We start from the raw sequence: 15,602 nt of genomic DNA, 5'->3' as shown, positions 1-15,602 counted from the left end.
AATGATGGGTAAATTAATTTTTCAAGTCCTAGAGAACAGCTTTCTGTATTTACTCATGTTCTGTAGTATCCATAGTATGGGATCATTTGTTTCATCATACTAATGTAATTTTTAGAGATCATTCCACTTAAACATTTATAGTTTTTTTGCATTTCATAGTAATACTATGTGAAAATGTTAGAATACTAAGTCGTGATTTTATTGACTTGTTTGCTTATCTTAGGCTTTGTAACTTTTAATATGTTTAAGTATAAGATCCAAATAAACTGAATATTTCGCTATCTTAGAGGATATTTGCTTTGAGTATAATTCTCATTGTGGTAATATAGAGCACTTAAATATTTAAAAGACATTTGTTTTCTAAGTGAACTTAATGTCTCCTATTAAAATAATCCTGAAATTCCTGACTACGCTGGCTCATGCGTGAGTCTTAAATAATATCACATATAAGACTAAAGTGAGGGGCAATTTGAGGTGAAAGATGAGGGCTGTTTTAAAGTTGAGATTTCTTTTAAAATTTCTAAGTGATAGAGAAACACTTAGAATATGAGGGAGTAGTAGAATTTCATTTTTTCAATAGGCCCATATGGCTCATCTCGAGAAAGGTGATTGATAACATATCCATGATTAAATCACTTATAGATTATGCCTTTGTTAAACTGTTTGTATTCTAACAGGTTCTTTGTTCAGCTGCCCTTTTCAGGGGTTCTTAACCCTCCAAATGTTTTTGGAAGAAAACAAAACAGAGTAGACAGTAAGCCTAGAACAACTACCCTTAACCAAGTAGTCTATGTAAACAGTCCTTCATGAGCTAGTGGTCCAATTACGAGTTCGTTAAGAATCTAACTGGGACGATTAGGATATTCCACTCATTTCCTGATTACTTCCAGCTGCCGAGTGTGGCATTTAGCCAAAATATGTAACTTTATAGCGTTAGTTAGGAAACCTTAAAAATCATGTTTGTTATTACTACCCAATGTCATTATCCTCCCATCCTCTTTCCATTTCCACTCTTTTCTCACTTGAATTCTGGCATTATTTTCAGTGGCCTCTATTGATACTATCTAAACAGCTACCCCAGAGTAGATAAAAATTTTATTAAAAATGGAAATAGCAGTATAAATAATTTTAGCAGATCCTATAATGGATGCTTCAAAATATGTATTATGCCATTCTACAAATGTAAAAACCAATTGAAGGCAACAATTATTTTCTTAAGTTTCCTATATGAATTTTGATTTTTGCCATTTACATATTGTACCTAAACCAAAACTAAACCCCACGTAGCATCTCTGGTATTCTTCTCTAATATGAACAATGACTTTGTTACAGCCACTTTAGAAAGACTAAGGAAGTACTGATCTTGTTTCTCCTCTGCTCCTATGTTTTTCTTCTTAAATGTTCTAATTCCAGGATTCATTTTCTTTAGTCAAGATGTCACAAGTTTAAAAATAAAATTTGAGAAACTACCATAAAGGAAAAGGAGTTGTTCACTTTGTTGAAATTCATTCAACTATAGAAGTTTTACTCATAGATGCATTTAGGTGTAGGTTAAACAGATAACTACTTCTTCACCCCTTCCCCCAAATTACATTCAACATATAAAGCTCTTTATAGCCTTCCATCAGCATTATTCTGGTTGGCTTGTCAGTGTTAAATCTGTCTTTTTTTTTTTTTTAAGGTCTAGTTTTATGCTAGATTAATTCAGATATGTATGAGAGTGTGTATTTTGCAAAATGTTCTTGATTTAAAAAATTTGTAAATTATCCATTGTTTTTGAATATGCTCAATTGATGTGATAAAAATTTCATTGTCTTATAAAGCCTTGATGATCAACAGGGGGAAAGCAGATATTCTGAAGCATTTTGTGAATTTTAAAAGTGCAAAATAAAGCAACTGGGTTTAAATAATTAGATTGTCTTTTTTTCTCTTTAACAGGCTCAAAGTGTTTTGCCAAAATATAGATTTTTATTCCTTACTACTTCAAGATTACTCCTTAGTGTTCAATTCACTTAATCAGCAGCAGAATGAAGTATGAGAATTGAGAAATTATTAACTTGAGTGACTTGGGGAGTCTTGATATCTGAGAAAACAGTTAAACGACATAAAATTGAGCACAAAGTAGTGTTCAGTAATTGTGTAATTATGAGTTCGAGTTTCAGAGAATTGTAAGATTAAAATCCTACATCTTTATAGTAACCTCTGGAGAGCTCAGGAACCACATTGTCTTCATGACCTCAGTTCCTAGCATAGTTTGGAATGTTGTAGGTACTTGTATTTGTTGAGGCTTTACAAATGAAGTGAAATTTGACCCTGAATAGGACTTATTCAGGTAGAGAAAGGGAAGTAATAGAAGTCCAGGAAGAGGGAAAGGTATCGGCCTGTGTGACTGAAGCTGGTTGGGGAAGATGATAGGGGACAGATGTAGAAAAAGGTAGGTTGAAAGCAGAATATGAAGGATTTTGAATGCTCGTAGCTTTGTCCTTTATCTCCTACTTAACAATGATGCTTGAAAATATTACCTTTGTATTTATTCTTTCCAAAAATGGTCGATTTCTCACAGCCCCTCAACCACTTTCCAGCCCTCAGTCTGTTCATAGACCCAGAACCTCTTGAAGGAAGGAGAGGCTGGATCCCCACAAGAGAGCTCTCTGCTATACTGCCAAAATATTATATAGTGGTTTCAGTTTTATTTCTGAGTTTCCTGCAAGAGATCCTAAACCCCAAGGAAGACTGACAGTTCTTTGGCAGCAATTTTGGAGGCAGTGGTCTGGTCATCCCTGAAGTATTTATGGTAGACAGTATTCAATGTTGCAGACAGCCGGCCACCCAGGTGGCTTTACAGCTGTAATACTGCCGAGGCTGGCACCTGGCACTCCTGTGAGTAATGGCCATAATCTGCTCGCTACACCCAGGTTTGTGGGTTATGCATGGTACATTTATCATTTCCTTTCTGCCAGTTCTCTTGAGAGCACTGATATTACCCAATTCAGTGATACAGGAAAAAGGAGACTAATAACTAAGGTAGTTAGCAGAATATATTCTCTCCTTTTTGCATGGTAATGGAGTCAAAATTGAGTCACATTACTGCCTCATTAGCACTATATTTGCTGTGTTCCCCTTGCAGTTAGGTGTGACCAAGTGAGACTAAGTTCTCTCCTATGGAATTCAAGTGGAAGTACTACTCCTTCTGGTCTGGGACTCTTGGGACAATGGATATTCCTCCTTCATGCTCTCTTTTATCCCTTCCCAGAAGTAGTAGCAATAGCAGCTCAGGCTTGATTTATTGCAGAGCCACAAGATGAAAGGAGCCTGGATCTCTGCGTGACCATATGGAATATTAAACTGTTATGTGAAAGAGAAATCAATGTCTTTATTGTTTAAGCCACATTATTGGTTTCTTGTTAGCAGCCCATCTTTTTCTCAAATTAATAGAAATGACAATTGAGGATTAGCTTCACTAAAGTTGGCCCTTGGCAGGCTGCACCAGACTCACATTTCCATTGTAATAGTTGATCTTGGAGTAGTGGCGACTGATTATTTAAAAGGCTTTGCCAGTCCACTGGTTTTGTTTCAAGTTGTATTTAAAATGTCACATGATGAGAAATACCATTAAAGCCTCATGCACATTTGTATAGCAGTAGACAGCCTGATTCTATAGCACATTGCTTTTTGAGCTCTGCATCCACAGATAAATGGATAGGCCATTATCAGTAAAATTGGATAAGGTCTTAAATTTCGAGTGTGTGTGTGTGTGTGTGTGTGTGGGGAGAGAGGGAGAGAGAGAGAGAGAGAGAGAGAGAGAGAGAGAGAGAGAGAGAGAGGAGAGAGAGAGAAGAGAGAGATAAGAGAAGATGCAGTCCATCAGACTTGCAGCTTATCAGGTTGAGGTATCTTTTATGCCGAAGCTTTTGTTTCCCTTTCCTTTCCTAGACAGGACTGAATTTTAGCTGTGCCACAGGCTTGTGCTCCCACCAGTGCCACCCAATGACATCACAGTGGGTGGTGGTCTACTGAACACTGCAGGGCTTACTCAGTTGAGAGGTGAGTCTCATGTGAGAATCACCTTTACAATGTAGAAACTACCTGATCACACCAGGGTCCAAGAGGAGAGACAGAGCTCTCTCAGCATCTCATCCTCTAGGGCAGCTTAGTGGCCAGGTGGCCACGGCCCTCATGCCCTGCCTCTGTCCTGAGGTGGGAACGTTGAGTGAAGGGGAGACATCCTTAAGCTGGTAAGCTGAGGACAGGGGTGTGGGGCTAGCCCTGCTCTGGCAGGAATTTACCATTTTTAAAAACCATATTCTGCTACTTCTGTAGACTCTAGGGAACCATATTGGATGTAGCTTTAAATGTATTTCAGGTTTAATACACTGAATATAGGATTCTGAGAAGCACTACGTTTTTCAGTTATTTCACTGTCTAAACAAGGTTAGAACCACATTCTAGTGTCTTTGATACACATTTTTACGTGGAATAAGCCAATGAAGATTTTATTCTCGTTTTGCGTTCAAGGGCAAGAGACGCTGTAACTTTTCTAAAGTTACATAGCCAGAAGCGGCAGAGCCAGAGATTTACTCACATCTTTCAACTCTAAACTCAGTTTTCTTGGAAGAAGTGGAAAAGCCTGGTGGTCACTTTATCCTCAATTGCTACTACCTTCTGAATTGGTTCCTGTGACTTCTGTTTTGGAGCTATTTTAGAAAATACCTTTGAAGTTCATAAGGGATAGTTGTTAAGGAGCAAGAAGCATGTAGGGTTCCAGCCCCCATGGCCACAGTGTAGCTCAGGACTCAGCTCTTGGGGTGCTGCATCTGGGCCCCTGGTGGAGCTGGGGAAGAGCTATCTAACTGGAATAAACCTGGTGATTCAACTCTCCTGTTCTGGGAACCAAGATTAATTAAACATAGTTAACCTTTTCAGCCTTGCTTACAATATGTTTGGAGATTCCAGACTAAGGTTGCCACCATAGCAGCTCTCTGAGATGTAGGAAAAAATCTTAACTTTTCATCCTGGTAACTGGGTAGACAAAACATGTGGGAGGAAAATATCTTACCTTTCACATACTCTACAACCTCCAGACTGTCTACTTAATGAAGCTAAAGCCAACTCAAAGCATGTGCATTGATGGAGAGATAATACCCACATTTCTTTTACATGACTTAGTTTAATCTCTTGCCCACTCAGAATCCCAAGGCATTAATATAAAAAAGCGCCAACTCTCTTCAAAGTTCTCAACTCCCAAGAGCCATGGTGTTTGGAGGGATCATCTTTTCAGGATTTCTGGCCAGGTATGTTGGTAAGTGCAAGAGTCAGAAAAGGGAGACAACACTGTGCTGAGTGTGAGGGTTTTTCTGACCTGAAAAATTCAGTTCAGTCCCCACAGAATACTGAAGCTAGAAGGAAACCTTTGCGATGGTCTGGCACTCTCATTGTACAGAAGCAGAAACTGGGTCAGAGCACTTAACCTGCTCGAGTTAATGAGAGAGGTGCATCTCCTAACATACGTCTCCTGACTCCTGAGTCCAGTATGTTCTAGTGGAGTTATATTAGCCTAGTAATCATCTTTTCCAATGGGAGCTGCTTGGTTCATTTATCTAAAAATGCTAAAACAAGTATTAGCGTTTAAGAGAACTGGTTTCATATTCTTAATGGAACTGTTTACGTTGTCTGGCGTCAAATGCTTTCAGAAAATGGGCTGCAAGTTACTTCTAAAGTTGGCATAACAGCACACGTGTACATATAGTAGAGGTATGAAATTTCCTTTGCAAGAAGTTCAGGCTAAAATTGATCCCTAAAACGGGGATTCTTGACCAGCAAGCTGGGTCTATTAAAAAATAATAAATTGACTCTAATCTGGTGACTAAGTCTGTGTATACTCAGTGTCTTACTTTTCCTCCACACTTCCTTCCCAAAGCATTTTGTGAAAGCCACCCTTAAACTTAACTCCCCCAGCAAAGTTCACGATTCTCTGACCTTGGAAAAATGTAAGCTCAGAGATGCAAAATTGTTTGTTCCTGCTTATTTCTCCTTAGCCCAGTTTACCTTGAAGCCTTCCTAATATGTTTGAGAGGCTGCAGAAAACCCATGTGGACTGTACGGGAGTATGCCTTGTTTCTAAATAGTTCCCCACAAGGGCTAGAGAATCTAACTAGGCAATTAGCAATTTTCTCACTTGACAAATTAAAATGGATTTTTATCATAATTGTGTTACTAGCATTGAATTGATAATGAGGCTCTTAGTGTAATTTTTTTTAATCTTAATAATTTTTCTTCTTTGTGTATCCAAAAAAGGTCACTTGTATGTCTATAGACAGTAATTAGTGGTGCCGCCCCCTGGACAGCTCTTAAGAGGAATCAGCCTCAGGCTCCTGAATTGTTGGAGACTTGCTGATAGCGCGCTTATTTTGGTCAAGGTGTTTCAGAAATGTTTGGATTCGTTGCTAGCACCTAAAAGCTGGGCAGATTTCACCGAAGTTCATATTCCCAGTTTCTCTTGAAAATTCTGAAGGTCTAGCAACACCTTCAAAGGTTCTCCTTTCCATGGCAGTAGTCAAGTGTCTGTTAGAAAAGAAGCTCAGTACACCAAAGTACGCCCACACTGTGTTAATAATTTATTGCCTATGCTGAGATCCTCTGGGCACTCCTAAAATACATCCATACCAGTACATCCAGGTCCTATCACCCAAGGACCAAGCTGGGCCAAGGACACGTGCCACAAGGGAAATCTAGCAGTCTTAGGTGTCCATTCCAATGTTGCCACCCTTTAAAGAAGGTCCATGATTTGTATATAAAGTGAGAGGGCTAGACAGCAAATGAATCTCCTTTTACTTCTGGCACTTTTTAAACTCAGGAACTAGAAAGCAGAGTGTCAAAGATAGTAAATGCATATACAAAATGAATCATTTTCTTTTAATGAGAGCTAAAAGGAGTGCTCCAAAGAATTTTAGGTTAGTCCACATTTTATAGACTACTTAGCCTTTGACTGTGAGGGTCATGAAAAGCTATGCTTGCTCTGAAAAAACTGGGCACGCCTCGCCACGTGATTGTCCCGATGTGTATCTTGTATTGTGCACGGGAAGTCACTGTCGGGACAGAATATGGAGAGACAGAACAGTTTCCTATAGGCAAAGGTGTCAGACAAGAGTGCATTTTACCTCCCTAATTATTTAATCCGCATGCAGAACATACATGAAAAACAGGGCTAGAATCAGAGGAATAAGAAGTGAAAACTGGTGGAAGAAATATCAGTAACTTAAGACATGCAGATGACACCATCTTATTGGTAGGAAGTAGCAATAATTTGACGACTTTTGATGAAAGAAGAAAGTGCCAAAGCAGGACTGCATTTGAACATGACTATAGAAGAAATATACAACATTAACATAGACAATGAAAATAATGCAGTTGTTAAAGATTTTGCTTACCTTGTTTGGTCATTAATTCGCATGGACACTGCAGCCAAGAAATCAAGAGAAGGCTGAGTCTGAAGGGTAACGGAAGAATCAGGAAAGATCACTAAGAACAAAGATGTGTCATTAGAGACCAAGCCTAAGATCATCTCCACCCTCGTATCCCCAGGTACTATGTACAGATCCCAAAGTTGGGACAATGAAGGAGGCCGACAGGAAAAAACATGATTTGAAAGATGATGTTGTAGTAGAGCTCTATGGATACCCTGGACCACCAGAAAGATGACCAAGTGGGTCCTTCAACAAATTAAGCCTGAAATATTGGAGGCAAAAATGACAAAACTGAAGCTATCCTGCTTCAGGCACATCACGAGAAGGCAGGGTTCTTTGGAAAAGACAATTATGCTGGGAAAAATGGAAGGCAGCAGGAAAAGAGGAAGACCAAATATGAGATGGACTGACCCCATGAAAGAAGCCATAGGCATGTCTATAGGAGCTGGGCAGGGCTGTGGAAGACAGGACATTGTGGCCATTGCTCACTCATAGGGTTGCCAGGAGTAGGGGCCAACTCAAAGGTACATAACATATACAAAAGGCATTCCGTGTTGACATTTTTCAGTGCTCTTCTGTGGGTCTCAAGCAAAACGTTCTCCAATTTGGTCTCAAGTGAGGAAAATGCAACCATTAGGGTTCTGCTTCACCCACAGTGATTAGAGGCAGTGCTTTAACATTTGATACCTTGGGATCAAATTCTAGCATTTAGTGACTGACCAGATACTCTGCAGTCTTGTTAACTAAATCTATGAACACCTTTTAGCAACTATATGATTAATTTTCTTGCCAATTCCTTATAGAACCATAAGGCAGTCGCTTCCCTTTCTTCCCTTGTACAGCCTTGTTATTGCTACTAACCAAGATTTAAAAGCTTTAAAGTTTACATTATCATTGTGAATAAATATTTCTGCATTTTCTTTGAGCCACTGGCAACCTATATAACCTCTATATAAGGAAATGAAAAAAAATGAATAGAGTGAAAAATAAAAGCAACTAATCTTTTGAGAATGACTTGAAAACTGAGGACAGTGACTTCAGTTTATACCTGCGTCTCCCCAAGCTAAGTATTTATTACCTGTTTATTATTTGTTATCCATCCTTTATAAGCAACACATCATAACAGTCTTTTCTAAAAGGATGCCCACTCTTTACAACATTAGGTTCTGGAAATTTTTTCAAAATCAACAAATTTGTTACTATGTTATGGGAGATTGTGATGGAAATAGCACTCTCATACATTGTTAGTGTAAATGTAAATCAGGAGAATTTCTTTTGGAAGAAAATTGTTGATATCCATCAAAATTTTAAATGTATAACCTTTGTTCTAGTAATTATGCTGCTCATAATTGATGTGCATATGTGCGGGTACAGAATAAGGTATCTATGAGGAAATTTTAGTCCATCGCTGAGAGACTGGTTAAATAAATTATGGTATATCGAAAAGTGGAACATTTATGCAGTCATTGGAAGAATGAGGCAGACCTATATGCACTAATGTGAATATCGCCATATGAAGTAAAATAAGCAAGTCTCAATGTGTATAGTTTGCTACCATTTTTAAAGAAGTATGTTTGTATAAATTTGCTTTAACATCTTAAAGATACACTAGAAATTGGATAATAGTGGTTACTTTTGGGGAGGGGAACTGAGGGACTGAGGATGAAGAGTGGAAAGGAGACACTTTGCTGTCTTGTTTGAATTTTTTTTTTTACGACGTGCATGCATTTCCTTTTCATTGCTGACACAGTTTTTAAATGAATGAGGCCAGAGAAATGATAGTTATTGAGTAAAGTGCTCTTTGTGTCTAGCTCAAAGTCTTGCCCTTATCCAGGGATGGGTGTAAGGGATGCTATCGACTACTGGTTTACCTACGGGATTCATGTCCCCCCTGCCCAAGGCTTAACAGCTTTTGCCCATTCCAGTAGATAGACAACTCTGCCTCAAGTCCAATTTCTCACCTACTAGTAGGGGCAGTGGATACACAGGAGTCAAATGGTAGTCTGTTAATGACAGAAGAATGGCAAAATAAATCGTGCCTGAACAGAGAGACAAAGTGGAAGTCATCTGAATATGTTTGCAAAGATTTCTGTTCAGAAAGGTATGTAGTTTATTATTTATTATTAAATCCCGTCCTAGAGGTCCAAAATACCACTAGGACCTTATTTAGGACCAAAATGTATGAGCAAGAATGGCACACACCAAAATATCAGCTCGAGTTCAAATTCAAGATAATATTCCCTTGAAATAGAACCTCATATTAACTTGAAGTAGTCAGTGGTACAGCATCCTCTAATTTAAAGATTTTAAAAGAAAAAGATAATCAGAAGGCCCACTTTTCAAAATTGCTGCTTAGAGGCCAACAAATTAGCTGGAAGGGAGGGATAGAGAGAAATAACCTCTCTTCAGATAATCTACAAAGTCCTCTGCCACAAAAAAAGCAGATCCTTGTAGTTTTGGTCTCTTCCCATGAGATAATCACCACCTTGCTAAAAATGAGAAAGGCACTCCCCATCCCCCCACACACCATCCCCAAAGGGAAAAAAACATCCACCCAAACAGCTTCTACTTGTTTTTACCATATATTCCAGGAGTATATATGGGGTTTTTTGTTTTTACATTTATACAGTTTACATTGCTTGACCCATAAATAACACTCGTTTAAGATTAATAGGGCCATAGTTTTAAAGAGTATTTACATAGCCCCACCATGCATACAGAGCCTTTTTAATTGAAAAATCAAAAAATTGAACTTTTCATCACTAGTCAGTATAAATTTGACCATCTAAACTTATAAACCCTGACTAAAATACAAGCAATCATTTCATCCATAAATGCTGTTTCTGGTTCCCTAACAAATCTAGCACTGCAGTGTAACAAACATCTTGCAATTCAGGGGTATAAAAATATCAGCTTTAAAATCTGAACTGTACAATATGTACATTAATATTTGCACCGTTAAATTAGGAATACACTTAAGTCTATGAAATACTACATTATAAATAGCAATGTTTTTTTCGATCTGTAGCTGGAGCTAATACAACGTTTACCTGGCTAAAGAGGACTGAAAGGGGACAAAGTGGCCTCGCAGGATGGGACGCACAGTGTTGGCTAGGTCAGTGTGACCACGTGCATGCCGCACAACAAGACAGACCAATCAGGACCTGGGCCAACCTGGCGTAGAGGAACAACAAACACTATTGCTTTACAAAGGTAGCTGAAGTTCTCCATCTTCTGAAATCAATACCCTCCCCCACCTCCCCTGCGATCACCTCTCAATAGTTTGAGGACATTCTCTTAAGGATTGGAGACCAAAGCAGCTATGTAAAACTGTAATGCACCTGACAGGCACAAGATGTCACAGCAACCAACCTGGCACCATCCAGGGAGGGTAAACTGGAGAAATCACACCTTCCAAATGTTAATCTGACACTGTAAACAGCAGTCGGGGGCTCATTTACACGGGCAAAGCACTTTAAACTATTTTAGCAACTTTCCTATGGAAGAAAAAAGATATGATTCAAGGTGGTTAATGGCTAAGTTTAAACAAGATCTCCACAGCTACTAGGTTAAGAAATAATACAGTTTTTGCCCTTGTGTCCCTTTTTCTTCTTGGATTTAGTCGTCCTCGGACCAAACTGAGGAGTAGGGAGCGCAGAAGTTGGACTAGAAAGGTCATCTGTATAGTAGGCATATCTCTGTGGCCGGGGTTGAGGAATTGGTTGTCCGAGAAAATACCCTTCTTCTTCTGAGTCGGAGGAGGACGTGGAGGAGGAACACCAGGAGTCATCATCCTCACCGTAGAGTCCCAGGAACCGATGCACTTCGGGGTTCTGCAGCGCATAATCGGAAGTGGCATGGGCATACCGTCCATAGAGGTCAGCATTCTGGATGTACGCTTGGATCTCCCGGGCACTTTTATTCTGTATAAATTTCTCATAGTTATCGGGGGTGTAAAGACGCAGCCTGTCCTTGGGAGAGTATTTTCTTTCTGTGACTAGATTCAGGGCGTTGTCAGAACGGGACTTCCTACTTCTCCTGCGGCGATGGTGATGAGACCTGGATCCTCTCTCTTCAAAGTGGTAGACCCGTCTCCGAGTCCTCTCGCTCATCGGAGGCTGCCGGATCTCGATGTCGTAGTTTCCATTGTCAATGACATCATCTGAAAACTTGACCTGCTGTGGTCTGGATTGAGACTTGGACCTTCTGAGCACTGGCAGATGTACTGGCTTCTCCTCAGGCATGATTTTTTCTGGACACATCTCTGAACTCAGACTCTTTAAGGACTCTGCACTCCTGTGCAGCATGGAAGAGTTCAAAGTCCCCATATTGCTCATTTTCTCACAATCTTCTGCCTCCATTTCCTCAAAGTTTTGCAGAGAATACAACGATGGCCTCGGCTTACTTTCTCCATCTACCGAAGCCCCTAGAAGAAAAGCCAACACAAGATGTGATTCTCAATAGTCATAATATTCTGACAATTATTATGAATAAGCTACTGAAAGAAAGCATTTCAAAGAATATTTTCCCAAATTTTGATATCTGATTAATGCCCATTAGGTAAAACCAACATGCATATGAATTTTGTCATTGATACGAGGTATGAATTCATACATAGGTATGAATTTTGTCATTGATACAAGGGACACAGCCTCTCTTAGGAGTCCAGCTGTTACGGAGCCAAACATTAGTTACAACACATGGCATGAGCATCAGCAATTTAAAAGCTCTTCATAAGAGTCCCATCATTAGTTTATTAACATGACATGTTAGAAGCTTCTGCCTTTCAATCCATTAGAGCCAGGCTGCTTCGTCTGAATATCTTGCAAATCAGTCCCTTTCTTTGTACCCACAGGGCACCATTATGGTCCTCCTCTAACACCTAGGCTAGTCTTCCTCGCTTTATACCTAGAATAGTGGTCAGCAAACCTCAGCCCAAGGGCCATACCCAGCCCACGGCGTATGTGTAAAGTTTCATCGGAACATGGCCGTATCTATTCGCTTACATGTTATCTGTGGTTGCTCTCTACAGTGACAAGAGTTGAGTGGTCACAACAGAGACTGCGTAGCCCCAAAAGTACTATCTAGTCCTTTATGGCAGAAGCTTGCCAACTTCTGGCCTAGACCACCATCCCATCTTCTTCCCCTTCAACCCAGAAAATAACATCCATTTCCAGATTAATCTTATTTTGAAACTTTTCTCAAAACTGTTATTGTTCTCCTTTTTTTTTATAGGACCCAGGCAAGTTAAGATAAATGAATATGTAGCCCAGCAGACTGGAAGTGACAATAGGGACTGGTGTGGACTGTTGTCAAGTGGGGACTATATACTTTCTAAAGGGAGCCTGTTTTTCAGCCCATATTGTCAAGGAACGCCCGCCCAGCCCTAACACTATATGTACCAAATGATGTCTATTTTTCAAACTGAATGTTAAAACGTCTAATAAAGGACCTAGAGAAAACAGGAAGTGCTCAATGATTTAGTCTCACCCACCATTCCTCAACTCCCCTTTACTGGAGGCCTTATCTCTAACAAGTCCAACAGAAAACAGGAGGGTCATTGTCCCTCCTTGCCACTGCAGCACCTGGCACAGGGTCATTCCTGGCAGTGGGCAACCACTAAAGCCTTTCCTGTCTATACTGTAGTAACATAATCATTATGAAAGGACTGGATGTCATTATTTTGACGACAAAACTAGTTACGCAATAGCAATGTTTCTGTATCCAAAAACTTATTTGTTGCAAATGCGAGATCCAGGAGGGCTGGGTTCTAGGCTTAATCTTGCCTTTAAAAACCTCTGTAAAGAGAGGAGGGGAGGAGGATTGGGGAACTGGGAGAGTGGGGCGAAGGGTTAGAGAAGTACAAATTAGTAGTTGATAGTTGGTCACGGGAATGGGGAGCACGACAGAGGGAAGGCAATTAGCATTGATATGATGGCTAGGTGGAGGGCCAGGGGAGGGAGGGAGAAATTGAGGGGATCGTTTTATGAACTATATAAAAATGTCTAACCAATGTACTGTATATTTGAAACTAATTTAAATAAATTAAAAAACAAAACAAAAAGAAAAACCTCTGTAAAGTTAGGCATTTAGCCTCTCATAATTCAAGTTTCCTCATTTCAAAAATGCAATGATACATACTCTATACAACTCGAGTTCATTTTAATGAGAAAATGTTGATAACTGATATAAATGTGCTTTGAAAACATTAAAGTGAAATAATGTTATAATCTGGGTAAAAAATATTCAGCTATTTTTGAGTTATCTGTTGCTATAGGGCAATTCAGGGAAATACAAAAAATGTTATACGCTTATAAAGTACACAGACTGATCTTAAGAACATGAAATTTATACAGCACAATCCAAAGAGTACACTATCTTTCAGAAACAGATGCAGACTCCACTATCCAAATAAATTGATTTCCTCCTCTTTAAAATAAGAGTAATTCCTTTCCAAAAAGATTTAAGATTTTATATATATATAATCTTACATATAAATGTGCACACACATGCATATGTATTTGTTTTGTTATCGTGTTTGACGTTTAACAGAAATTCCTCCTTCCTTCCCTTGTCTACAGTTTTAGTGCTGAACTATAATTTTCAGAATAGACTTTTTAGTGGCTCTTTTTTTTCAAATACCACCTAATCTCTAGATTACATACCTGTGATGTTAGACAAAGCCAAAGAATCCATAGAATCCCGAACACTCTGCTCTGGTTTCAGATCGGACAAACACTCCAGGGAATCTTCATACCACTGTGTTTGATCATGATTGTATCCTGAAGCCCCATGGTCCAGATCCAACTCCTGGAGCCTTCTACTGCTTGCAGGCCCTGGGTGGCTGCCATAAGCAGAATCTCCCAGTCCATCTTGTGACTGTGCCCAATACATATCAGATTGGTATTTTTTACTTGCAAGGCTCTGGTTATTTTGCTTTAACTCGGTCTTATTTTTAACCATGTTCTCAGATATCCAATGCTCACTGGCTCGAATATCTATCTCATTGGGTTGCTGCTGAAAGAGGCTTTTATCACCAAACTTGAGGAGGAGCTGCGTCATATAATCTTCATGCTCAGCCCATTCTTCGGGGTCTTCTGGGGTTTCATGCTCTACTCTGCCTTTCCAGAAGTCTTCATTGACAAAACTCACTCCCTGCCTGGAGAGACTCAGATCATCCAATTTCCGAGAAAGGGTGTCGTCAGCATTGCCTGAAAGGCCAGGAAACTTGTAGTTTAGAGCAGGGGACAAAAGGAGAGACTGTCTACACTGATCCGCTGACCGACTGCTCTTGCCCATCCGGACACTTCTTCTGGAGTCTCTTGATCGAGCAGACTGAAATGCGGAGTCGGAAGAATCAGAGGCATGGACGTCTTCGCCAAGGCTGCATGTTTTTGAGCAATAAATCTGACCTTGTTTGGGAAGGAAGGGACACCCCAGCAAAGAGGCTTTACACTGGGCACAAGAAAAGCAGGCTTCTGTAGCATGCCAGTGCTGCCCATCGTAGGTCATCTGTGCATGGTCGACACCTGTTTTGAGAAAGGATAGAATAATAGATTATAGTTCAACCTTTAAACAAAAGAAAAAGGAACAGAACTGTGGGTATGAAGGAACTCTCAGGTGATGGAAATGTTCTGTTTCTTGACAGCGTTGTGAATCCCACGGGTACAGTTCTGATTATTCACAAAGTCTGTATTTGTGAATAATCGTTCAGGGATGTGCAGAGTGGTGAACAATCTGAGTCCACTGACACACACATTTCCAGGTGAAGGCAAACAAGGGGATGCTCTGCCTTTCGTTTCAGCCCTCAGGCTTTAATCCAATGGCATATTCGTGGTCTACTTAGTTTTCTTTGGATTTTTGTGTTTTTTGTTGATTTTGCTGTTTAAATAGCCGCCAAGCAGAGTGTTGAAGTGCTGTCTAGTGTTCTTAAGTGCAAGAAGACTGTGATGTGCCTTACAGAGAAAATATGTGTGTTAGATAAGCTTCGTTCAGGCACGAGTTATATATAGTGCTCTTAGCTGTGAGTTCAATGTTAATGAATCAACAATATATGTGACCAGGGACTCATAGGAACCTATCCCTGAATTTCCCCCAAGAGCAATGGTTCATTATTTGATAATTCAGGTGAATTTATAG

At 39.7% G+C, this 15,602-nt stretch overlaps 1 protein-coding gene across 3 annotated transcripts in view; it reads right to left on the bottom strand.

Annotated features, from left to right (window-relative positions):
- Nucleotides 1-6,591: 6,591 nt before the first annotated feature.
- Nucleotides 6,592-15,602, bottom strand: part of PRICKLE1 (prickle planar cell polarity protein 1) — a 29,725-nt gene continuing 20,714 nt past the window's right edge. For all 3 annotated transcript variants that reach the window (XM_015593205.2, XM_006916883.3, XM_015593204.2), the window contains exons 7-8: nucleotides 14,129-14,992; nucleotides 6,592-11,889 (exon numbers count right to left, since the gene is read on the bottom strand). In XM_015593205.2, the coding sequence (XP_015448691.1) occupies nucleotides 11,033-11,889; nucleotides 14,129-14,992 (1,721 nt within the window). In that variant the 3' untranslated portion in view covers nucleotides 6,592-11,032. The remainder of the gene's footprint in view (nucleotides 11,890-14,128; nucleotides 14,993-15,602) is intronic.

This window comes from Pteropus alecto, unplaced genomic scaffold (genome assembly GCF_000325575.1).
Source record: "Pteropus alecto unplaced genomic scaffold, ASM32557v1 scaffold196, whole genome shotgun sequence".
NCBI lineage: Eukaryota > Metazoa > Chordata > Mammalia > Chiroptera > Pteropodidae > Pteropus > Pteropus alecto.
This window is presented reverse-complemented; position numbering and strand designations above follow the sequence as displayed.